The following is a 27353-nucleotide window of genomic DNA, read 5'->3' as shown; positions in this document are numbered from 1 at the left end:
GATTTTTGCCTTGACCTGGAGTTTTACCACTGAAAAATAAATTGCACGTTAATCTACGTCTCATAAAGAAGATGTATGCAAACAAAACTGACAAGCTGGAGGAGATATAGTAGGGTTTGTGTGTGTGTAAGGTTGTGTAGGGTGTTGAGTCGTAATATATCTTTAAGGAAATGTGTCCATAGCACCCAAGTATGGAATCTGTCAAGCGCAGGTCTACAAGTGAAACGCCTCCAGAATAAAAGCAGTCAGACTTTATCAAGTTTGAGCCACTAATAAAGAAAAAGTAAGTCAAAAATACTGGTTGGGAGTAGTTTCCAAGATACAGCCTTGGGTCAAAATATGAAATTCCGAGAATTAATATGAGAATAAGTTTTAGAAAAGTAACATTTGTATTGGAGCTACAAGATCTATTTCAAAACACTAGTCGCTTTTCCATTGACCCTCAAACTGCGCGAATAGAACTTGTGCATAAAAATTAGCCTAATGGGAAAATGACAATTTCACCAAAACTCTTTTTTTTTGCGCTGGCAAGAGGTGGTGTTTCAGGTGTAGCGAAATTGGTATATTGCACAAAATTGCAATGGAAAGACCTTTTTCCACAACTAGTCACGTGAACAAAAAAAAAAAAAAAGGATAATGATGGATCATTCAACAAGCAAAGAAGAAGAGTTTTAAAAGAAACATGACACGGTATGTGTGGATACACCAGGAAACTGAATCATTTTTAATTAAGTATGAGATAGAGGGGTAATATATAATAATAATGAATATATCTGTAAATCAACACGTTATTTATGTTCATGCTTATGGAATGACTTCTCGTGTTATCTTGTGATAATATATAAACCAATCACTGCATTTGTAATTTAATGGAAAAACTGACATTATGCACTTCTGTTTTTTTGACATTTCATAAATTTTGCACAGATGTCCAATGGAAAAATTACTAGTGTCTGCAGATTATAATACATTCACCTTTCATGTTATTTCTAGCGGCAGATTTATAAATCTGTTGTATAAATGCACATACACCAATATATGTGTAATAACACTTTATCATATACATTTGAAACATCAGCTAACCAGCACTTCTGTTTTTTTTTTTTTTTTTATTAAAGTATGTAAGATTTAGCACAATTAATCTCTGAGACAGATCATTTCAAAAAATCTGTAGAGCAGTATATAATGAAATCACAAACGTTCAATCACTTAAATCTAGGAATGCACCAATGTTGACCAATATTAGAATAGTGGGTTTTTTTGGCAACTTTGGACAAAACATCCATAATTGCCTCTCAGGATATCATCGTCCAAGTGATCTTTGAGGAAACACAACTTCTACCCCCTTTTGTGGACTCTAGTTCAGCAGAAAATCTGTCCCATGATGGGAAATTTTGGCAAATCCCTTGACATTAAAGCAGCATCATATGATTTATATTTAGTCTTGATTTGGACAGAGAGGTGTGAGCTGCAGCAGAAGGCATTTATTGTCAAATTCTAGTTTTTCCCCTGATTATGGCTCCTGCAGTTTTAAAGAATTTTCTATAAATTTGTATGGCTGAATTTATGGTAATTTTTTATGAGAAATATTTTTTTGTTGGCCTGGCACAAAAAGTGAAATAAGTAACAAAACAAAAATATTAGCATCTTTATTGAGATTTAGCTTTTCTTACCAGTAAGGCAAGTTTTAACACTATAAATACATTAATAATAACCACAATGTTAATTAACCTACCTGAACAACTAAAATGGAATGAAATTCTGATGTATTGTGATGTTTTATCCATTTTTTTTTTTCATTCTCTTATTGTGTGGCGTTATTTTTAGTTTTGTTGTGTGTGGGGCCCAGGAAGGGTGGCTGCTTCCAAAGAGCAGCAAATGTGGATCCAAATAAAGAATGATGAAAATAAAGGACAGGGCATAACGTGGGTACTTCCATCAGTTCAATAACCTGCCAACATACACAAACTCTCATGCTTTTTAATGCTAATGGAATTTTAAAAGCAAAACCACACACATTGATTTTTATTCTTGGATGGTAAAGTGAACACAGTTAGTGTGTTATAATGTATAGATGAACAACTGAAATTCATAGCGAACTACTGTGTAAAAGCTCCAGTTTTGAGAGAAAGTAATGAACAAAGTCAAACTCATAATTTTTGATTTTGAGAAGACGGATAAGAATATAATAAACAATTTATGTTAATGTAAATACAACTTTTACATCTTCAGGTCAAGTTTCTGACCAATTGCTGCTATGAATTGTATCAAAACAATGTTGTTAACAGCCCTTGATTTGTTTTGTTTTTTAAACAGGACATCTTTCAGGTTCTTCTGAGTATATAGTCGTTAACATGTACAAATCAGATTTTATCATCATATTACTGTTTGGTGTGTTTGTATCTGTATGTGCTGGCTTTAACAAACCTCTGTTTGTGTTTTCTAGGTTTCAGATCAGGTCTGATGTTCTTTAATGTTATGTTCCATATGTATATCTTGGTGAAACCTACATATAATGCAGTAAATGTTATGGCGTTATATAATAAAAGATAAGTTACTGTTGCAGCAAAATGCATGATATGTTTTTGTAAAGTGAAGAGTAATTAATTTTTCTTTAAAGATCTTCTTCTCTTCTGCTTCTACTCTACCTAATCAAATGAAGTTTCAAACACATTTTTATTTGCATTTCCGGTCCTGGAAGACATCGCGGTCTGGAGCCATACAACTCAAAAAACACAATTCAGACCAAAGTAGATATCCATATTCATGATTCATTCATCACTTGAAACATGATCGTTTACATATCATCATGTTCTCGTTGGTAGACAAATTGAACATTTAAGCAAATTTGAATTTGCCGTGAGGTGAATAAAATAAATCCATTATCATTAACAAATTCATTATAAATATTACATTTAAAGATGAGCCCAACTGTGTATATTTTAACCTGTAATTTGTTTCACTGAACCTACTGAAATTTATTAAGAAATTATAGACTTAACCCATCAAACTGTGGGTTGACTTGGTTACCAAAGTGTTCTTTTTACATCATACCCTGCCCAAAACATTATCCAACACAGTTTTTTTGTGATTCACACTCACTGACACACACACATGCATGCACACACACACACATAAATCCCTGGTCATATTATTTTACAGTTATTTGTTCTGCAGGACACTAATACTGTGGCATCATCCCCTCATGCTGTAATGTAATTATGAACAGTTATGTGATCTTGATATGAATAATCTGTGTGTATGTGTGTGTGTGTGTGTGTGTGTGTGCGTGTGCATGTGTAAGTGTGTGTCCTCACTGCCGAGCATGCTGATTGTGCAGCCCAAGGTGAAAGGGATACACACTGCAATTTTCTTTGCTTTAACATTTCTTCAAACAGGCTGGGTAGCATAGCCATTGCCTCAAATGACCCATCTCATCCTCAAGGCAAAAAAATCAGATGGATTCATACTTCAAACTACCTTAAATTCCTTCCCAGCCGGTCCATGAGCCACCTTAAATGTCGGCCTAACTCATACAGTAGTCGGTTGCCCTCCCCCTAAAGTGAAAGGGAGACAGTTTCCATGGAAACCACCAGTGAAAGTCTTTTTTTTCTTGCCTGAGCTGAAGGCTCTGTCTTGTCTCTATTTCCTGCCGCTGAATTACACAGTGTGTGTGTGTGTGTGTGTGTGTGTGTGTGTGTATGTTTGCATGCATTCTTATGAGTCTATATTTGTACTGTGTGTGCGTTGTATATTAGATGGCTAAACTGTATTTGCATGTTTGAATGAATAAACTGTCATCCTCTTTGACTCCAAATCACACACCTCATCATGTGCCTACATACAACACAAGCACCAAGGGACTTGCCTCTGTTCAGATGCTTGTTTACGTGCATCTGTATCAGTGTCTCTTGACATAAAGCCTAATTGTGATTCCTCTGCATTAGATGACTCATCGTCTCTCTCACAAAACATTTCTGACCAACAGCCAGGCAGGAACAGATACAATGAACTCATATGACTCACAGAAAAAAAACAAAAAACAAAACTAACCACATGAAAAACAAAAAATCATCCTCCAAACTAGTCACAGTCATGAACAAAACAATAAAAACCCTGCTATAATATGAGTGGAACAAAATGCTAGGTTATGTTTGAGCTATCATGTTTACTATCTGGATCAGGTTTTTGTTTATATTAAATGCTGCAGAGGGAAAATGATGAATTTCACAGTTTGGAAAAAAAAAGATCTAAAAAAATAAATAAATAAAAAATAAATAATGTGAGATGAGCGAAGAGAGTGAACCCAGTCTAGACAGGACAAAGTGTAATAACAGTGATGTAACTCAGTGGTAATGTTTTTGCACAAATCCATCACACTCTGACACAGGATGCTTAAGATTCAAACCTCTTCTTTTCCAGAGGTGCTGGTTGAACACAGTTTTTCATCAGGGCTTTCTCTCCCTCTGCCTCTCCTCATACACCTTCATTTTTTTTCCCCTGTTCAGTCTCATTTTTCATTTCCCTCATCATTATGATTCTTCCTCTGATGATTACAGGCAGGTTTTTGACATTATGACGTCAGCCTCAGTGCGTAAAATGGGCTTGAGTAGCACATTCTCTTCACCGGTATTGAGAGAGTGACGCATGGCTTGAGTACATATCAAAGGCTGAATTGAAACCAGCGCTTGTCATGATTTGAAGCTTGTCCTGCTCTGCTCATGCCACCTCTCAGCAAGCGAGAAGGGGATATAGGCTTGTGTATTATGTAACAAAGAACTTGGCAGACAAAAAGACTGTAAGCGAGACAGATCTGTGGTGACAAGCCTTTGAACCCTGGGAGTCAGCCATAGCATATAGATACAGCACACAAAGTTTAACATATGTGCAAAAACATCAACACAACCAGACATCTCCTCCCAAACTGCAGCACTGGAGCCAAGAAACCTGAAAGCAAGAGCGAAGGGAAAGGGGAATAGTGAATTAGGAGAATATGAAATGCTTGAGAAAAGTGAAGCATAAAGGCCAGCCATGCATGAGCAGGTACCAAGAGAAACAAGTGGGAAATGTAAAAACAGCATTGATGAAAGAATGTGTGAATGTTTGTCTGTTTCCTGCCCGAGGCTGTGAGACTGTGGGAAATCCTGCGAACTGACGGGCAGGTAAAAAAAACAAAAACAAAAACTGCAACACCTTTTCCTCCTGTTCCTCAAATGCGCTGCTTTTTTTTTTTTTGCTGAAATTATTGGTGTCATGCATATTTCATTATTTAAAAACTGCATGTCCATTAATGTGGGAAGAAAAATAAAACTGACTTGCAACTTAGTTCACAGCAAGCAGGCAAATCGTGTAGTACAAGGCTATGAGACACCAGAGTAATCTCTCAAAAATAAGAAAGAAAAATAACAGGATGAGTTGTAATGTAATAAGCAGCAGCCTGGATTCACCCCTTGGCTGCTGAGCTGTTTGAGAATAAATACATTTTCGACAACTAAACCTGTTTCCTGGAAGGCAATTCAAAGGTGTTGTGAAAGGATGCTGTGATATGTCATCTAGGACTTTCTCCTAACTGCTTTTGATCCGAAATCCTTTGCCGGTGATGATCCCTACCGCTTTGACTTCCTTTAGCCCAACAGTTTCCAAAAAAGACAAGCAGTCCAAAAGTGAAAAAAGGCCAAATAACAATAAAACTGCTGCAAATGCACAGAGAAGACGAACAAAAGGCAAAGAAATGGAGAGCAGAAAACAAATAATTGAGCACCTTTCACAAATGTGGGAGTTGTGGCTCCAGCTGTTCCCCACAGGGCTTGGATCTGAACCGAGACAAGTTGTAAAACCAGACTGTCTGTGCTCACATATTCCTTATTTTACTACCGTAGTGCCCATACAGTTACTACCTCCTGCAAGATGTTTACAGTTACAGTTATGATTTGTGACCATTAACATCTGCTTCTGTCAGCAGCATCACACAAAAACACACTACTATACCACTTTTCATGACATTTGGTGGAAAGTTAGGGCATGGGCCAGGGATCAACTCTTTTATTTTTACCAGATCTATAATAAATTACAAAGAGGGACCAAGTTGATTCAAAGAGGATATATGTGGTATTGGTATTCCAAACTCCGAACATCAGAGGGACACTTATGACCACGGAAACCACCAACAGATCATCATTATGTAGCCACAGACTGTATCACTCACTGAATAAAGGATAAAGCTTATTGTTTATGTACATCAGTATTATGGTATCATCAAGTTTAGTTTTTCAAACAAACACTCATAGCTGAACAGTCAGTCTAAATAATACTTTATCTCTATAACCTTCAGAGCTTTGTCAGCTGATAGTTTACATTATAGTTCTGTTTTTAGACAGAAAACTGCTGCAGTAAAACCACAAATCGCCTGTTTTCTGAACTGTTTGTGTTGTCTTTTTTTAGATTGAGACTGTGGATTAACAAACAGCAAACGTAACAAAGATAATAACATCCCATAATAATGTTATACCTTCATCACCTAGAACAGGGGTGTCAATCTCATTTTAGTTCAGGGGCCACATACAGCCTAATATGACATAAAGTGGGCCGGACAAGTAAAATAATATAAATAATAGGATAAGAACTTTTGAGTGAAAAAAGTAAATTCCGTAATGAAAACGTTTACATCTACAAATTGTACTTGAACATAACATGAACAAATATGAACAACCTAAAAATTTGTTAGTAAAATAAATGCAATGTTAACAATATTAGACCTTAGTTTATCATTTATACATGTGAATCACAACATAGAGATCACAGTGGATCTACAAATACACAAAATATTAAATAACAGGGAGAATATCATTAAAATTCCACATACTTCTCATAAGACATTTCAGATATTCAAATTTTTTGTAAAAGGCTAGTCTGTAAATGTAAATATTTTTTGTGTAATTTTACTTTTTTTACACTAAAACAGAGACAAATGTACAGTTTTCACTATTTATAGGTTTTTATTATAGTATTTTACTGTTCTGATCCACTTTAGACTGAAATGACCTAAAATCATTTTAACATCCTTGATTGTTAATATCTTCAGTGTAATTTTTGCATTTCACAAATTCATCCCAGGGGCCAGACTGGACCCTTTGGTGGGCCAGATTTGGCCCCTGGGCCGCATGTTTGACACCTGTGACCTAGAAGAAACGCTACCATTTCACCATCAAAGTCCATTATTTTCATTTAGAGCTCTGTCCGGTACTTCTAGCTTCTATCACTTTGTCATTTTCTTTGACTCTAAAAGTTATTTTGTCAGCATTTTTCATCCCATCTTGTCACCTTCTGACACATTAGTCAAAGGTTTCATGGTGTTAGTTTTCTTCACCATCTGATACATGTGAGAGTGGCTCACTATTCCCTCTAGTGGCCACATACATTTCATTCATTCATTCATTCATTTCATTTTTTTTTTTTATTTCAAGCATTTACAGAATAGGTGCAAGTTCAAAATTCCAAAATAATTCATTTACGCTTGAAAAGGAGTGAGAAGAAGAAAAATTTATTTAATCTCACCCCCATTCTCATCATTAAATAACTGAACATAATTACATCTTAAACACTCACTCCTGTCCTTCGACTTTAAGCCAGAACAATGAACAAAATAGGCCTATACCAAATTAGAATGAACTCATTTGACAGTATTTACATTGTATAACTAAAATGTGTGTGAAAAATAGAAACAAAGTACATTCCTGGTGGTGTTACCACGGGTAACAGTTAACCGTCAACTTATATTATAATAATTACAAACCAATAACGGTAAGAAAAAAACTACAATACCACAAATGGTAAAGGGCAGCACATGCCAGCAATGGTAAGAACAATAGCAGAAGGAAATGGACAACACATATCAACTAGATGAGGAACAACAAGCACACATTAACATTGTAAGACAGAATATTGATGTAACATATGTATTGAGACCCTCCATCTTTATACTGGGACCAGACCATATGTTTATATAGCAGTTTAAATCTGTGGATATTCCCACAAATCTGTCGTTTTGATTAGACTGAGTTCATATCTTTACAATCCAATACATAGGCTTTTCATATCCCTTTATTCTAAACACTCTAGTGATGATTGTGGGTATTTTATAAATACATATATTTGAAAATATAAAAACCACATACAGACCTTTTAATACTGAATCGACAACCAGTAAATCAATGTAACATTTACTGAATAAAATGCACAGATGGAAGTTGAAATACATGTAATAAAATATAAATGATCAGTTATTCAATTTCAGTGGGAAAAATCTATCTATGTATTATTGAGTAGACTGTAGTAATGAAAGAAATGTTTTTTTGTTTTATTTTCAATTTCGACTTGATTTTTTTGTTTTTGATAATATATATAATCATAATGATAAAAACATGGTTTCTATTTTTAAAAAAGTGATAAATTCAATGGATTCATTATTAGGGCTTATTAATATAATTTACATGAATGATGTCAACAATGAGAGATGACATGTGAGTAAATAACGATGTCTGATAACTAAAGTGAATGACAGAAACGTGGTGTAAGTAAAAATGACTTCAGCTCTTTATATTTACACTGTGGTCAAAGCTATAAAAAGTGGTCACATTAAGACACAAAATAAGTCATCAATGTGTCACAGTTGACAGAAACTTGGCTCCCTTGGCTGTTGGTGAAACCCAATCTTCACGCTGCCAAGATGAAACAGAAGCACGTCGGCCATGTTTGTGAAAAGGGTTTGTGAATTGACAACAGTAGATTATGTGTGTGAGGCAGAGAGAGAGAGAGAGAGAGCCAGTTTGTGCAGGGCCGAGCAGCATTATTAGGATTCCTGTCACAATCGGGCCCTTTACTGGGCAGAGGAAGAGATGGGGAATGAAGGTGGGAGAGAAGAAGAAGAGAGGGGAAGAAAATTGAACAGATAGAGGACGAGGAGAGGCAGAGAAGGTATTGATTTAGATCTCGCCCTGGCGAATCACATCACTAATTCGCCGACTGAAGGCTGTGACAACAGCAGTGGGATGTAAGATCACCTCATTGTGACATATATCTGATCACACTGAACCAACACAACAACTGCCTCTGCATTTACAACACTGACATCAGCACCTTTTCTTAAAAATTCAGAATCATCTTTAATTCATCCATTTACTTATCCATTTTTTCCCTGTTGATGCAGCTGGACTCTAATTAGATGTTTCACTTTGATTAAGAAAACCAACTTAATCCAATTAGGATGCATTGTGTTATATATCTCAATTCTCTGATTCCTAGACCTATATTGTTTAAAAACTACACTGTTGCCCATAAAGTTGGAATAATTTTACATTCAGACTCATTCCTCTTTTTATTTCTATGTACACACATCAGTAATCACTAGGGACGCACCAACACCGATACCAGTATCAGGTATCGGGTCCGATACTCAGCATGTGTACTTGTAATCGTACTCATAAAAGTTCTCCGATACAACCACATCGATACCACTTATGGCAGCGTGACATTCGCAGTTAAGTGCAGCAGGTATGTGGCGGAGGAGTAATTTCAGCAGTGTGGAGATTTTTCAAAATAAACAGCGATGACAAAAGTAACGCTGACCCCAAGTAACGTTAAAGACACAGATGGGTACAGACGGAGCATTCTGTCTTTCCTCTGCCTACATTGCATCCATTTTCCAGATGCGTACCCAGATGGAGAATACCACCGGGAACTGTGGAGGTAGCGGATCTGTTCAAAGAGCGACTTTGAGTTAGTGAAAAACTACTGACATATTTATAACTACCCTAATCAATATCAATATCAATATTAGTATCCACCTCTGTCATCTCCATGCTTATTATTACTGACTTTCTTCTTCTCCTCAAAAAAGTTTATTCTTCTTCGTGGTATTTGTCCAGTATGGTTAATAAAGAGCGGCACCCCCTGGTGGATTGATTGAGAAACGCTCATTCCAATGCATTAAATGTCAGTAGCAGCACTTTGTTACAGTCAGACTAATGACAACGACAATAAAGCACATTTTCAAAAGGAACTAAGAACTGTAATGGTATTATCAAGTACTCATATCAGTACTCGGTATCAGCAAGTACTCAAATGTAAATACTTGTACTTGTACTCGGTCTGGAAAAAAGTAGCATCGGTGCATCCCTAGTAATCACCTTTGACCACGTGCAATGATTACAGTTAGACTTTATTTATCAAGAATAAATCCCACTGTCACAACCATTTCATGTAAAGAGGTTAAACTATTTTTTTCCAACTTTATGGTCAGCCTCCAATGGTCACTGTAGCTCATTGTGACTCACATTTACCATTTTACTGTAGGTTTTAATCCATAGCTTAAAATAATGATTGCTTAAAACTGTAGCTTTCATCATTTTTTTTTTTAATTAATTGAAATTAGTATTCATATTTGTTGCTAACTGCAAAAGTGCAATTTCTTTAGAGCAGTAACAGGTCAGGGAGGAAAAGGATAAACACATAATTGCCTTGGTCTTCAAAAAACACAGAACCATTATCTTTGTCTATTAACTGATTTAACAAAAGCAAAGATAACAATCAACAACAAGGATGTGGGTTTTTTCTGTTTTTGTTGATCATCTTAAGCGCTGTCTTAACAATGATAGAAATTAATAACTGAGCATCTGGTTATGAAGCAAAAGAAGATCATTGGCTGAAATCCTGATAACATTACAAGAAAGGTCAAATCTGTTTTCTTGTATTCAGAGCACAGAATCCCTCTAGAAACCAGTGGAGAACAGTGAGACCTGCAGCAGACTAACAAACACCTCAAACACCCTGAGTATTTTTGTGGGTTTTTTTTCACAAGGAGAGAAAACACGGTGGAACAGTGAGTCAGGAACAGACAACAGAGGAACACAAACAGCAGGAAAATCTAGGGAGGACACACTCCCACTGACACTAAAAGATGAGCTCGGATCACACGAAACTAAAGCTTAAAAAACCAGAGAGCGAACAGGTAAACAGGTCGTTCACACTCACCGTCTTCTCGGCATTCCTCTGGCGGCTTCGCTTTCTTTGCAAGTCGAGGATCGAGCCATGATGTAGTTTTGGTGTTGTGACTGGAAAAAGCAGAAGAAAGAGAAGTGTCAATGAGGTCAGACAGAGGTCAGAGAGAGACTGACAGAAAAGGTAAGAGCAAGAGATGAGTGTGAAGCAACACTAACGACCTGTCTGTAGGACAGTGTGTGTGTGTGTGAGTGTGCAGGGGCAAAGAGAAACAAGGGGATTTCTGAGGTGAACTAAATGATCATTAATCCGTTAATTAGCCCTCAGTCTCTAATTAGTTAGGGTGAGGGGAAAGGGTAAAAGTTTGCATGACTGTGAATGTGTGTGTGTATGTGTACAGTGTAAATATCCAGTGTGATTAGCAGCATTAAGTAACATCAATTATTCAGCAAAGATGCCGATGCTATAAACTTTACACAGCCAGCTGTACATTAACCATGTTTTCAAAGTAAGTGCACTACACTGAATCTAATTTGAGTATTTTTAAAACTTTTGAGAATAAATACAGCATTCAGTGATCTGCTGCATCTGCAGACATAAAGAGACATGGTGTATTTTACAGAAAAATGTATTTTTGTTGGCATATAAGTTGGTATTCAATGTGCATAAAAGTACAATTCTGTACCTGTTTGTTATAATAAATGAAAACTTAAAAAAAAAAAAAAAAAATAGCAGGGAAAAATATTTGTTATTTGAACAATGTAACACAAATTATAACAAAATAGAAACATGTAGAAACAAGTATATACATATGTTTTAGAGAATTTAATTGATGATACTGTTTTAGTTCCTGGTTCTAGTTAATCATTTTCTATATGCAGACACTGCATCTCAGTTCAGTCAGTTACTGTGACACACTGATATGTAATAATATAAGGGACCAGTCAAGACTGATCTGTTGACACATACAAGTGAATGTCATTTAATTGCATGTGCAGGTCATTTACTAAATGAACTACAGTTTTGTGGATTAAAAGGAGTACAACCTTAATTCTCAACCAGTTTCAATGAGCTGTGTTTATTTTCAGGTTTTTAACCTATTTGAGGAAAAAAGGTTTCTTCAGAACCCCTACAGGGTGACAACTTTGACGTACAATTATAGACTCTATATAAATGGCCGTTGCCATGTTGTTTTTATGAAAACAAATAATAGGAGTTGAAAAGAAATGGAATGAAAGATGTATTAGGAACTTACTGAAAACATCAACCACATCCACTAACAGTGTAATAAAAGTGTAACATTAAACACCATCATGTCATTTCAGCTACTTAACAAATGCTAACACATACAGTTTATAACAGCAATGCCAAAATCATGAAACCTATAAACACAGTAATTAGAGCTACCTGAGCTAATTAGCATTAGCATTAGCTAACAGACTACATACCGTAATTCAATACAAATGAATGCTAACATCAGCTAATGCTGCAAAGTTAGTGAGTTACTGACAACTACCAGTAAACTTTATGACAGAATCCTTAGTGTGATTCTTACAACTATAGCAGAGCTGCTTGTGATAAAGAAAACAAAATGTTTTTCGTAAAAGGCTGGAAACAGGTTTATTTCTGCTGTAAAATTTTAACAGGGGGGTCCATGGGGGTCTATGGGGTTTGAGTGCCTTGAGGAGCCAGCCCCCTTTGGACGTTCTAACCAAGCTCTGCTGTGGATCTGTGGTTAATGGTTTTCAGGTATAAAATGAGTTGCACAATGTAGCATTTTAATAAACAAGGGCCTATGCTACCATTATAACATCTGAAACACTAAAAGTCACACTAAACCTAATTAAAAACTGAATTTAAATGACTTAATTTGTCAAAATAAGAATCTAACTCCGTTGGCACTTGTAAACTCAAAATGACATAAAAAAACCAAAACAAAACTGAAAAACATAATAAAAAAAATAAACTGAAAAACATAATAAAATGAAAAGTAATAAAAATAAATCTGGGCTTTCAGAATCCTAAATATATTCATTATTCCACTTACTCTATGAAATAGACCTCCCCCTTTTCAGTGTAGGCCATCTCCCAGTTGTCAGGCAAAGGGCCCAGCTCTTCCTCATCTACATCTGGGACTTTGGTGGGGGATTTAGAGGGAGATTTCGGGGGCTCCTCTCCTTCGGTGGTGGGCTCAACAGAGGCTGGGGCCTGGCTGGACACTTCAACAGCAACCTCCCCAGAGGCATCTGTGCTCTTGTCCTCATGTTCACTGGACTCTGCAGAGTCACACACACACACGCACGCACACACACACACACACAGTGTTATTTCAACACACTGCTACTCTCACAAAACACCACTCTCACTCTCTTTGGCCACAAACACATGCACATATGCAGACCTGGATGCACACTACACACGCCATGCATGATGAGTCAGAGCCAAGCCACTGCAGAGCTATGAACCCCCAGGAGAGAGAGGCAGAGGAGAGAGGAGCGATGAGGTCTGAGGACAATGAGCGTGAAAAGAAAACAACATGGGGATGTCAGAAATGGAAAAACAGGGAAAGACAGAGACTTTAGGGGTCAGAGAGTGAGTCAGAAACCCAAGGAAAGGTTTCTCAGACTGAAGAGAAAAGCTGGTGGCATGTATGGCAGTTCATGAAGAGCAAGCCATAAAGGAGAGGAAATATAGTTATATAATTTATGATGTCAAATACAAGAGATGTACTGATCGTGAAATTCTGGGCTGTCACCAATGCAGAGTTTTAAAATTATAATTGGACTCTTTGTTTTGGCTGTATATTTTGTTTCTGCTCTTATTTATTATTTAATATTGACCAAGGAAACAAAGACATCTTTACTATAAAACAACAACTGAACTATATTTAAGTCTTTCATCATATTATCTTTTTCAATCACACAAACAGTCTTTATATAATACAATAAACAAAAATCCACCCCGCCACTGGCCAATACTGATGTTTGACTGACATTAAGTTCTTGAATTCCCATGTGGGATTTTCTCAAAGTGTGTGGTTGCTGTTATTTGCTAAAAATGATGTAGTTTTAATTTAGAAATATATATCATGGTATAAAACTAATAAAATAGCTAAAAACAAAACAAAAACAAAGCTGCTGATCGTTTAAGTCAACACACTGTTCCAAATTCTTGAATAATAGAACACCCTCACTTCTAAAAAACACTGTCTATTGAGACTAATGTGACATCTTTTTACACTCTCCAGGGTTTTCTGTTGGGGAAAACCCTGCAATATAAAATTAATGCCTTGACGTTCATATACATGTGTTAAAAGAAAGCACATCAAACTTCATATCCTTGATATTTCCTTTGGTATCAGCATCAATGTATAGGTATGACTCTGGTGGCTAATTAGCAGGACTAAAAATAAATGTTGTGCTTTTTTTTTCTGTTGCCGTCTATGGAAAGAAAAGTAAATAAAAATAACACAGGACGTGACAGTGGAAAAATGAAGCAGAAATACGACGTAACATCCCAGACAGAGATGGGTGAAAGGGAAAGAAGAAGAGGAGAGGGCAGAGGGACCAGGACCAGAGAGACCAGGAGAAAGCCAGAGAGGTCAGAAGACAGAGGAAGGAGGAGGGGAGGAAGGCAGAGGGAGTATTAATAGAAACAAGGACAAAGGCCAGTGGCAGGAGAGCAAAGACAGCAGGAGAGACAGAGGAGCGAGAGGACAGAGGGACGGCAGCTGAAACCAAAATGAGACTCTGGACAGTGATATTGGTGGAGACATGAAGGTGCCCTTGTGCATTCTGTTACATAAGGTTACTGAGACCCTGTGAGGGTCACATTCATGCAGGCGGAGTCTGTAAATGTCTGGAATGACCGGTCAGGGTGCAGTTGGTTCAGATTCATACACATCCACACTGACTGGACGACGTAAACCACAGACATGACGAAAGCAGATACAGGCTGTCTGATTTATCCTTAAGGCACAATAAAAAAACGTTGGTAAGAATTCATATGACAGCTGGATTTTACTCAAACACACCAGTGAGACCACAGCAAATCACACAGCGTGTGCAGACCTTCATATATGATTTTATAGCATAATAATGTACCGTGTCTTCACATGTGTAACTCTAATGAAACAGAATCTAATTCTGGTCAAGAGGAAAAATGATAAAATGGGTTAGTTAAGAATTAATTTCTTCATTCATAGTTCTCTATTACATCTCTTCCTAAAGACTCAGTTCTGACTCACAGGTGGGTCGTGGGAGATTTTATTTGGGTCACCAAATAAATTTGCTTCCCAAGCATTTTTTTTTACAAACAACATATTTGCTCAACTCTCCAATGCAGGTGAAGATTCACTAACATTCCACACACTGCTCATGACCATCTATTGATTGTATTAATGCTTTGGCCTCTCTGGACCCTTGTCAAGAGTCTAAATGATGGATGATAGATGTGTGAGAACAGTTGACAAAGGCCAAGAGAGACATTAGTATGATCAATACATTGTGATGCTGAGCAATAGCAGTGTGTGGTCTTCAAGCACTTAAAAAAATCAACAAGAAGCATGTGTTGGAATATATTGTATCTCTATGAAATGAAGAGCCCAGGGCTTTACAACATTTTATCACATGTCAAATGAATTCACAGCACAACTGTCTGAAATACAGAATCTAATTTGAGTCAGAAATCGTATTTCTTCAAAATGACTGGTTTAATTTGTTTTGTATTTTTGTAAAATATATATTTACCACTCAATGTTTTACTAATATTGAGTTAGACTTTACCAGTAACAAGCTAAGATAATAATTGCTGAATAATCAATCTGAACTTAGATTATTTTTCATTATTTTAATAATAAAACCACTTGCACAAAAATGTAAGAATATTTTAAGAATATTCTGAGAGAATTTCATCTATGTATCTATAAGCACAACTTAAATTTTGTCTTTCTTATTCTTGCTTCACAATACTTGTTCAACTTTTGAGAAGTTTGCTTCTTACCATGCTGACATTTTTAATTTTTACTTTTTTACATAATATTTAATGGTGTTTGTCATCTTTCTCACGGGACTGGTTTGGCAGTGCTCATAAAATAACATTCAGGATATTTTAATTTAGCATCACAGACTCATATGTCAACAAATTCATAAGTTTGACATTACATCGAAGGTAGTCACTGATCTATGAGTGTGTATGAATGTGTATGCATGAATCCCAGCAGAGTACACAATAACATTATTAATAAGATAAGATATAAGGTGATGGGTAAATGTCATTCCTGCAAAAGTTTGTTCTTGCTATGGTTCGTAGATAACCTTTTGTGAACTGCGTCATGGTGGTTTGTCAGTTTTAAGAAGCTGATTCACACATAAACACTTGTCTGCTGTACCTGGTGTGATGGCCACTCCATTTCCATTGACCACTGGGCTCTCCTCTTCCTCCTCCTCGGGCGGCTCGAGGCTGGCACGCTGCTCCATGTTGCTGACGGACTGGTTCCTCTTCCTCTTGCCCTGGGCACTGGGCCGGGCTCCGGGCAGCAGGGCTTCACTCACATTCAGAGGAGGGGCTGCGGGGGACGGCTCCGCTGGAGGTTTGGGCGTACCGTAGAAGTTATCTGAGGGCATAGAGGCACAGTTTGTGTTAGACGCAAGCACACGAACGCACCGTCTGGCAGGCAGCATGGAAGACCAGCGCCTGTGGGCATCTGCGACTATTGTTGTTATAAACCAGGGACTGATTTTTTAAAATAATTCTTCATTGTTTTTCCTAGACAGATCAGTAAAATCTCACTTTAAGGGTGCTTTTTTGGATCAGATACAATTTTTACATTAGCCAGCTCACTAGTTTTCTGGCTCTTAAGGCCCAAACCAGCTGTCATGTTCAGTGAGTTGACGCCTCCTACATTTATTATTGCATTGGACTGAAGAAAGCTTTTGGGCTGTTGGAAGGAAGCAGAATAAATACAGTATTAGAATGAGGAATAACATATCAGTTACAGTTGAGGGATTAAATGGTCAATCACTACTCATTTCTCAATGTTTTAAGGGTTTGGGTAAGACTTCTAAATCCACAAAGAAAAAAAAATGTTCCTATTGTACAAAAATACTCCACTCCAGTCCAAATACACACAGAGCAGTCTACATATGTCTCAGAGGAGCAAGACACTGTCCCTATTTAAGATAAATGAATGTTTTGGAAGCCAAGAAAATGCAGTGCTTTTCCTGCCTAATGATGCACACTATCCTATTTAAGGACACAGTGTACAAGATATGCCACTGTTGTTATTACTCTGTATTGTCCTCATTTGTGTTGTGGTAAAAAGGTCAGAAAAGCTTGTACTCAGCTTGTCACAACAACTGCTAATAATGTGAAAAAAGCTGAGCTCCCCATTAGTAATATTTATATACTGATTATCAAGAAAAATGACACTAAATCAAAATAGCAGTATCATCAGATTTTTAATACAGCTTAAGAAGCATCATGACAAGAGCTGCTGAATGGTTGAAGATGGAACTATGACCATGGATGTTTATATATTTGTATGTTATGTAATACCGTAGTTATGTTGTGTAACCCTGCCGTGCATTGCAGATACACCACTTTCTTACATACTTACGGTGCCTTTCACAATAAAAGCTTTAAAGCGATACAGATACAATGTATGAGTAAACTTCACTTAGAGGTAATCAGTAAAATAGATTATATCTTCATTCATATCGCATTTCGTAATATAGATTCACATAATGTCATTTATTTCAAGTAAAATGAAGGAAAATGTTAATACTTGCTTAACTGACCCAATTAAACAAACTCTTACAGTCAATAAATGACAGATTTTTCCAATGAAAATGTAAACATCTACAAATTCTACATCCAGTGAGTTTACGTGGATACGTATCAAACCACCTGTTATATACAGCATAAACATAACCTCAAGCTTTCGATGTTGGTGCCAAGAGGAATAAAACAAACAAACAAACTCACATAAAAATAGTGCTGGTCCTCTGCCATTTCACTTGCATAGTAAAGGTGAAGACAAGTTTTGCTGTAATAACATTTTACTGGATACATGATTTTCCTGCTATTTCTTCTTAAACACCAATAAATCTGTTATTTTATTTGACTCTCACTAACAGGGAAATATTTTTTTTTTTTTGGTATTTAACATTGACAGTGAAAGTATGATGTCTCATTTTATTATCCCTAAAACTATAAAGGATTTGGGGGGATGGGGCTGATGGGAGGAGAACAACAGCCGAGCAAAGACGAGGAAAGTAGGCAGTAATAACGGACAAAAGGAGGTTCAGTACTAAAGAGTCCAGAGACATGAGTTTACTTTGATCTCAGCAGGAGGGGTGCTAGATATGAGAAATGGCTCAATCACAACTACCGCTTGTGCAGTAAGTACACTTAGCATGCCTCTTGCCAAACACAATTATTATCGCATTGTGATAAAAATATAAACGTGCACACACAGGCACATGTAAACAAAGGCGCAAGTAGGAACTGCAAATGCAGCAAGCGCCCACCTGTGAAAGCTTAAGGACAACCAGAAGAGATACTGTACACTACATAAACCATGCTGAGATAAGTTCGGCCTGGGTTCCTCCTTATGCACCGCTCTGGTTTTAAAAATACTCTCCTGATCTGTAATGCTCCAAGTTTTGCCTGAAGCCATCCGAGGCTTCATGCACTGTTCAATATCCACCTTCAGCTGTGAGTCATCTCACATCATCACATACGTAAGCTCTTATGTGCTCACAGGCTGGTGCACGCTCTGATACAAAACCTCACACGTGCAATATCATCACCTTAAACAACTTCCTAATAGCGTTCGGCATCTGATTTCATTGTTTTCTAAATTGTTCTTCCTCGTGTTGCTGATATAGTAGCAAATATTTTAGCTTTATTCTTTCTCTCTGTATTACCTTTATATTAGGTCTGCGCAATATTGCCAGAGAGTTGGCATTGCAGTTTTTTTTGTTGTTTGTTTTTTAACACCAGTATTAAAAGCTATAGGCATTTTCATCGCACAACAGCCATGCTAAAATGATTCTGTGTGGGACTGAATTTGCAAAGAAAATAAAAATATTTATAGAAAAGAGTTAAGAAATTACTTTTTTATGATCTACCATGTCATGATATTAATAATGCATGTTGCTTACTCTAAAATAAGAGCCTCATCTGTGAATGAAGAAGAAAGGTGGAGGAGAAAACAGGAGGCTGTATCTCTGTACTGCAGCTTAAAAGGGCATTGTCGACAAAGTACCCATTTTAGTCAACATCATCCTTTCTGTGCCAGAAATAATTCCATAAAATTGACATTGCTTTTATTTTTGAAACCAGATCTTCCTCTTAGGTGTGTTTCGTGTCAGAATCGCTCATTTCCAGCATGTGTTCAACAACGAGCTTTTGTTTATAGTCACTAGCAATCAACTCCAACCCTTCAATTATAATGCATCATATTATATCAGACAGACTTCTGATGGAGATGCATGCTCTGTGATGTGACTATTGTGCATGTGCACTTTGCAGCGACAATGCAATAATGACATATTGTACAACCCTACTTTACACGAGAATCCGGTACCTGTCTTTTTATATGACAGTGAATTCTGCGGCGAAACTGTTTTACACTGATTAACAGATCCCTCGAGTTTACCGAGTGTACTCGATGTCTGATTTCATTGTCATCTAAATTGTCCTCCCTCTTTTTGTCATGATACCTCCCTTCCCATCCTGTTCTTGTTTTCTTCTCAATTTTATTTTAATGTGCATTACAAATTGAGTTGCAGCACCTCTAGTGCAGCCACCCAGAAAGAGACAGCTTCCCCCAGTGGGCCTAAGTAAGCTCTGTGTTAAGGGAAACATACACTGTAAACAGGCTGAGAGAGGAACACGCACAAAAAGGAGCACTTACACACGCACACATCAGTGTACATGTTGACGTTTTCCCTCACACAAATGCACGCACATTCACACAGAGTGAACGTTTTCAGCCACACATGCTCACAAAAATTGCTACTGGGCAAATGAACCAGCAAATCCCCCATCTGTAGATGTATCCCTGACAGTGTAGCAAAGCAGATGCACAGACTTGACATGACTAGGAAATGGCATTCGTCCAGCTCACACACACAAACACACACATACACACACTCACTGAAGTAGTGAAGCAAGCTTTCAACAACCACCAGAGGAAGCTGTAATGCATGGCTCATTGCAGAAGACTAATTTTGTTTACTTAAGCTGTATAAGTGCATCACCTGACACACCTGATCCATCAAGCACAGATAGTAACACTGAAGCAAAAGAAGGCAGATTAGATTTAAAAATAGCAAAATAAGTCCTCTGAAACATATGCTCCCATTTTTGCTCCCAGAGCACCTGTACTTGTCGCACAGATGCAAAATGTTTCCTGCGCAGCGGCCACAGCAGTCCCAGAGCTCACCTTCATAGGTTCCACTCTCTAACAGGGCTCCACTTTGCTCCAGTTCCATAAAACGCTCCACGCTCACAAAATTGTAGTCCACCCCTGGCACCTCCCCCTCCTTAGGCTGCCTGGTTGTACCTGCAGAGACAGTGAGAGAAAAAGGGAGAGGTCATCAGAGCCAAATAGGCCACTTGAGAAGAAAAGGCAGGAAGGCAGCAAAAGAGCTCAGAAAAAAGGCCTGGATAGAAAAAGACAGCAGATTTGAGGCTATAAAGTGTATGAGAGGAAGTGGGAGGGAAAAAGGAAATGGAACAGAAGAGGCTCAAAGAGGAGTCATCACTTGTGATAGCCAAATCCATTCACACAATTGTGAGTGAGTGACAGCGAGAGATGGAGAGAAAGAGCAAGAGAGACAAAAGGAAAGCATGATCAAACAGCAAACTGCTGTCATTCAGCCTCAACCAGCCAATCCGGTGCCATTTCAGTAATGAACCAATCAATACACCACTTTTCCCAACCACAACTCAAACCTCCTTACACAGCACACAATACTGTGCCGATTGGATTATTGTCGAAACAGCAGGAATGCAGAGGCACCACATTACCATGCAGCCCTCCTCCGTCAACGCTTTAGAGATCTCCATCAGTGCTGCAGCACCGAGCCTTGGCTGTGCGATGGCAGCGATGGGAGTTTCAAGTTTAATGAGGTGCTGTGTTTGTGTCTCTGCCAACTGGACTTTCAGCTCAGGCTCAGTGAAGTCCACTGGTGTTGATTCCTGCTCTCCATTGATCATGCCTGAAACGGTCATTGACTCGGTGAGCAGGAGAAATCCACACTCACAGCTTTTTTGGTTTTTCCCAGGCCCACATGGTGAATGCAAAGTCAGACTAATCTAGCTGTGAAGATGCCAAAATGCCAGATTCAACTCAACTGTAATATATGCGGCTTTGAGCTTCATACAGGGTTGTGTAGAGCTAAAAACAGTATATGTACTCTGGCATGAATGGAAAGATATGAAACATGTATCGTGGCTGTAGCTGTGACGAATTAAAACACAAAATGCACATATTCAAACGCTTGGTGAGTGGGTTTGTCATCTGGTGACGCACTGGAACCTCTAATGCTCTCCTGAGTGTGATATCTTAATCATTAGATCACTATTGATTGTCTGTCACCACTTTGCTCTTGTAGTGCATCTACTGAACCTTTTCCACTGTATTTGCTTCACTGCTGGGAGCAGAGTGGCAGTTAAGCAACACGTAATGAGTATGGAAGTGATAGTCAAACCACCACATATCTATAGTATGGGGAAGTGAAACTGCTATAATGTGCACATACCGGCAGATGTTCTGTTTGCCTTTGTAAAATGGTAAAACACCCACTGTGCCAACAATAATCCCATCTCCAAGCTGATCACAGCTCAGTAGGATGCTCTAAATCCACAACACCACAGGTACTGTACGTGTGAACACGAGTCTCAGTGTGTGAGCCACCGTGCACACACACTCTAATCAACATTTTCACACATTGTGACTGGTTCTGTGAGAGGCAATACGGTCAAGAGATGATGAAAATAATCATACTGTAAATATTTTCTTCTAGTATGTGTATAGACATGAAGGTTGTAAGGTTTTAAATGAGAACACTGCACCGTTAAAATGAGCAACAATATGCAACATGCAATGCAACTCCAGCTTCAGCACAAATGTCAAATGAAGTATTACTATTTTCCTTTTTAAATATATTTCTGGGCACTTTGCCTTTTTGTTGAAGGTGAAAGAGAAGCAGGAAAGGTGGGAAAGGGATTTGAGAATGAGCCAGTGTGGTACGTGACTACCAGGTGAGCCACTGGGGCAGCCCATGTTTTATTGTTTATTAAATGTATAACAGTCTAGCTGCGCAAAACACATTTTCTCTGCATTCTGAGATTATAAAATCACACAAGATTCAGCTGTAGAAACTGCCAAATATCTACTAGTAGACACATCTCTACTGTCATCAGTATCAGCGTATTATGCAATCCTAATTAGCTCTAATGTTTGTAATTGGCCCTATAATGCACAGTATTTGTAAATTATAACATCATTAGCTCCTTTTAGGCCTGAAATTACCAAGAAATGTAATGTACAATAAATATTACACTCTACACTGCTAAAAGAGACAGTATTTATAACAGTGCTGTTGTCCACTGCCTGCAAACAATACATACAACATATTCAGTACAACCCCTGTATCATCTGATGCAACCCAATAAATGACAATTCAACAGCTACAGGAAGCTTCTGATATTTATTCCAATTTTGTTTAAATAATGCTGCTTTGCCCTAATAGTTATTTATAATGTTGTCGTGTTTATGTACTGAATTACATTATTTAATAAGGTGTAATGGATATCTTTTCCTCACCCCCATATGTTGACTCATCACTTCTCTGACTCAGTCTAAAGAAAAACCTAAAACTCTACAAAGACTGTGTTTCTGGTGGGTTTCCTGGTATTTCTCTTCCCACTGTCTCTACAAATACACAGCCCCACAAAGTAAAATGATACTTGAAGATCGTGCCCTCTCATACCTGTGTGGAAAAGCTTTACAGACCTTACAGTGAAGCCCTCTCTATGGACTACACCGCATGTTAAACTAAAAAATTAATCTTGAAGAGGACCGTCCGTCGAATATGTAGTGCTACCCTGAATACTGCAGCAGCTCAGTCAGCTAGGGCCGGTCGCTTTCCACTGGGTACAGCTATTGATCGGTAAGATCAGAATGAAATTATTCTGCTGCCCACACCAGAGTAGGCAGAGGCTGCTGGAATACTGATGACCTGCCGATGGCCTTCTCCCACTGCTTCCTTCACTGGACACACCATAGAGAGAGAAGGGGGGGGGGGGGGGGTCTTGTTGGATCTGAGCTGGGAATATTGATTGCGTATCTGGCCTTCAGATAGGCAGATAGGCCAACTGTTCCGCCTTTTTTCTTTCCTTTTCACACATTTCCACTTAAATCAGTTTAGCACATTACCTGTTTTTCTCCCTCACACTCTGCTCTTACTCCTATTCCCTATTCCCTTAGCAAGACCAGTTAAATAACTGTGAAACGGACCTTTTTATTAAAATGAACTGTCCCCAGCAAATTCCGTACTCTATTCTATCTGCCTTTTACACTGCTTTTCTCTCTCCCTTCATTTATCTTTAACTCCTCCAACCCCCTTTATCTTATCCTGAAAAACTCCCAGGTAGAAACCAAAAATCAGATAAATACAATCCATTATTGATGAAGCCCTGTGGATGAGTGCTGAAACATCTTCAGTTTATTTGAGTGGATTTTGCCTTCATAGTTTTTGTTCAGATTTATAAAAGACAAAGCAAAACTTTAACAGATGAGATGAACAAAGCTGCACAACTGCATAGGTGCTCAAATTAAAAAATGGCATTACACTACACTGAGAGGACACTTCCCCTGAGCCAGAGGCACCGCTGTTGACTATTGATTGGATGTCATGCTCTTACTAATAAAGGATAAAGTCGGCTGTGAGCCAAAAATGGTCTTTGCATTGCAATCAGCCAGTGTAGCCAAACCTCTGAGAGGTGACGCTGTGTGTTGGAGAATGTGCACCATAGAGATTTATGGCTTAAATGAGTTAAATCTATCATTGCACAGAAAAGCTTGGGAGCTGCCACTTTAGGGGAGGGTGAAGACATTTTCTACCTCAAAGCATGATGATGGAACACTACAGAATGTTTTCGCGCTAGTAGGACTGTGTGTGAAAGAGACAGAGAGAAAGAGATTAGCAAGAAACATAACAAGGAAAGTCCATTTGGAGCTCAAGCTAAAATAGCTGATATACTGAAATAACTCAGCTGGGTGTCAGACGATAAGAGGACAAAGACCTTTGCTAAATAATAGAGTGGCAGAAGAGTGGCAGGCACAAAAATACAGAAGAATACCAAAAAAGAGAAGACCGCAAGGGGGTGGGGGGGGGGAGAGGAATGACATGACTGGTTAACTTTGCTATGCTGCCAGTGAGATTAAGAACATGCACGTGTATGCATGTGAAATGTTTGTATAATTAGACAGGAAGTCACCAAGAGGGGAAGGCAGAGCGGGGGAGATTCAGAGCTAAAAATAGACTATCGATGGACTGATTATCATAATAAAGGATGGGGGAAGGTGGTCAAATGATATAGTCTCCCCATGTGTGGGAAGAAGGATGTGAAACAAGGAACAAGTGGGAATTTCATATTAATAGTTAATACTTAAAGCTTAAACATTAATATGTCCGGTCATTCTAAAAAACACCCCCCCTGCAGTGTTTGTAGCACAACATCAAGCAAATGTATGATAATTGCACTGAGAAATAAATGAATATGATAAACAGCAGGGGGATAAATGTTCACATGACAGCAGAAAACATAGTCCCACCTGAGCTTCAGCACGCACAAATGCATTGTTTTGTCTCAAAAACCCCTCTTGGTTTTCAGCGTATCATCCATCAGGGCTATCAGGTTGCTGTGGGAGTTGCAAGAATTTGTTAGAGACCCAAGCGACATGGAATCTCACAGAAACTACAATAATTCTCTAAAGGGTTAACAAACCCCGTGTTCCTTCACAATAATCCACTGAGGTTCTGGATTCAAAGACACAGGCGTTAGACTGGGAGTATGTGTGCCCTACCTATCCTACAACTGCTGTGCACAGTGAAAGTGTCATTCCTTTAATGAATGCACCACTTTCCATCACAACTAAGCCATAATGCTAATTTGTTTCTGTGCATTATTAATCTGTGCATGATGTTTTGGTATTCATCACTGCATGTGTATAGTGTGCAGCCAAGTAAAACATTCATTTTAAACACTATAAAAGATTCAAAGAGTGCTTTAAGTTTTGAGAACATCCTCTTTACCTTTCGTTTTCTTTTATTGAGCCATAGAAGAGCAGATACATGGCATGTTATCACATCAATGCTCAACTGTCCTCTTTGATCTGATGTGCAATCATAAGAATAATTCTCCGATTTTGAAGCAACTTGAAAGAAAATATTGTGAGGGTTTTTAGAAGCAGTATGTAGTCCTGCAACAGAAAAAAAAAATAAAGAAAAAAAAATACACACAGACAGATAGAATACACTGGCTTCATAAACCCTGGACTTGTTTACCCAGAATCCTTTTCAGCACAGAGCAAGCAGAGCAGCACAGCAGCAAGAGAGCAGAGAGGAATGTGAGGATTGTCTGTGTTTTTCTTTCACTACCTACAATCCTGCTCTCTTTTACTGTCTCAGCCTACTATCAGCCTGTCTGTCTGTCTGCCTAGTCTTTTCAAATTGCTCTTCTTCATTATCCTTCCTCTCACTCCTCTCGTTTCCAATGTACCTCATCGCTCTTCCATCCATTTGTTCCTCTGTTGGTGCTCTGTGTCCCCATTACTCCCTCTCTGTCTGTTTTAATCCGCTCCCTCTTCCCCTCGTTATCCTCCTCTCTTCTTTTGTCTCTCCTTCAAGCTCCGTCTCGCACTTTGGTCTCCCATCTCATTCACTCTCGCCGTTTGTCCCTCCCTCCTCTTCTCCTTCCTCGTTGGCAGATGTGAAGTGTGACAGCAGGTCTATAGAAGTATGATCGAGCACACACAGCCATCCTTATTTACACTACAAAGCCTGGTCTACAGATGCAGCGACGTAACATGGCAACACTCTGACAGGATCGTCTGCTACCACGACAACACGTCAGTGCCTGGCAACGCTTGCCATGGTAACAAGCATGAACATCGATATTAGCTGTACAAAAGTAATATTTATGTCAGATGTGACAGCTTTTGCTAACACAGCTTTTTTTCTTCTAGTCTCACAGGTCCTCAGCTCGAGCCCCTTTGGTCTGCAAAGCTGCAGGTCTGGGTTTCTCACTGACTCACACTTCATCAATCAATTACTGTCACAGCTTGGCCACTGAGAGCTCACACCTGGCTACCTCAGAGTATTTCAGACGGTGTTTAGGAAGACAGGGCTGACTCCGATGGGGGAGGTTGGAATGGGAGGACTGGAGGACGTGGATGTCACCTCTCTAGTGTAAATCACTCTGGAGGACACGATGAAACTCCGCCCCACCCTCTGTGTCAGACAGTGAGTGGGTCAAATGTGAAACTGAGCTGCTGGCTCGGCTACAGACATGTGGAACCAGTAGTGCTGACGAGGGATAATGACATTTTAATTAACGATTAACTGTCATGCAAATAATTGTGATGAATTATGGTCTTTTTATGTTAATTTTATGCTACAAGTATAGTCTAAGCTAAAACATTGATCATTTACACACATATACAATGGTGGAAAAACATTTTTTTCAACACCCCATGCATTTTTGATATATTCAGGGTTCCCCCGGGATCTAAAAAAGTCTTAAAAGTCTTGAATTTACAAATCTACATTTAATACCTTAAAAAAGTCTTTAAAAGGTGTTAAATTTGATATGGTAGGTCTTAAGTTATGTTGCCATAAAACTTCTTCACTGTATTGTGTTTAAATGTGTCTGTTAAATGTCCAAACTGCAAAGAAATTAAAGTTAGTCGACTCACTTCCACCCGTTCCAAACCAACAATTTCTGTTGAAATTAGGAAACAAATTGTTGCTAACTTTGCATAGAAATGACTCCGTATATTCAGACTAACACATGTGCAGCCGTTAGGCACGTACATCGCCCGAGAAAGCTGACTTTGGGAACTTTAAGGGATGGATCACAAGCGAAAAGTAAGAATGGGGAGGTGCAAATTTAATAATGCCTGGTTGGAGAAAAGATCATTCTTGACCTGGTTGACTCAAGTGGAGGGGAACGGCTGTGAAATGGGCATTAAATTCTGTTCTAGGTACAAAAAGGTCTTAAAAAGTCTTACATTTTACTTTGTAAGAACCCTGTGTATTGCATTAAGACTCAGTCTTCAG

At 38.3% G+C, this 27353-nt stretch overlaps 1 protein-coding gene across 6 annotated transcripts in view; it reads right to left on the bottom strand.

The window, feature by feature from the left end:
- The window catches only part of magi2b (membrane associated guanylate kinase, WW and PDZ domain containing 2b), a 105469-nt gene that overhangs the window by 35232 nt on the left and 42884 nt on the right, over positions 1–27353 (bottom strand). For all 6 annotated transcript variants that reach the window (XM_030135821.1, XM_030135823.1, XM_030135822.1 and 3 more), the window contains exons 3-6: positions 20447–20566; positions 16385–16609; positions 13043–13271; positions 11029–11108 (exon numbers count right to left, since the gene is read on the bottom strand). In XM_030135821.1, the coding sequence (XP_029991681.1) occupies positions 11029–11108; positions 13043–13271; positions 16385–16609; positions 20447–20566 (654 nt within the window). The remainder of the gene's footprint in view (positions 1–11028; positions 11109–13042; positions 13272–16384; positions 16610–20446; positions 20567–27353) is intronic.

The sequence above is a fragment of the Sphaeramia orbicularis genome, chromosome 6, assembly GCF_902148855.1.
Source record: "Sphaeramia orbicularis chromosome 6, fSphaOr1.1, whole genome shotgun sequence".
NCBI lineage: Eukaryota > Metazoa > Chordata > Actinopteri > Kurtiformes > Apogonidae > Sphaeramia > Sphaeramia orbicularis.
Note: the sequence above shows the minus strand (reverse complement) of the source record. Positions and strands in the feature narration are given on the sequence as shown.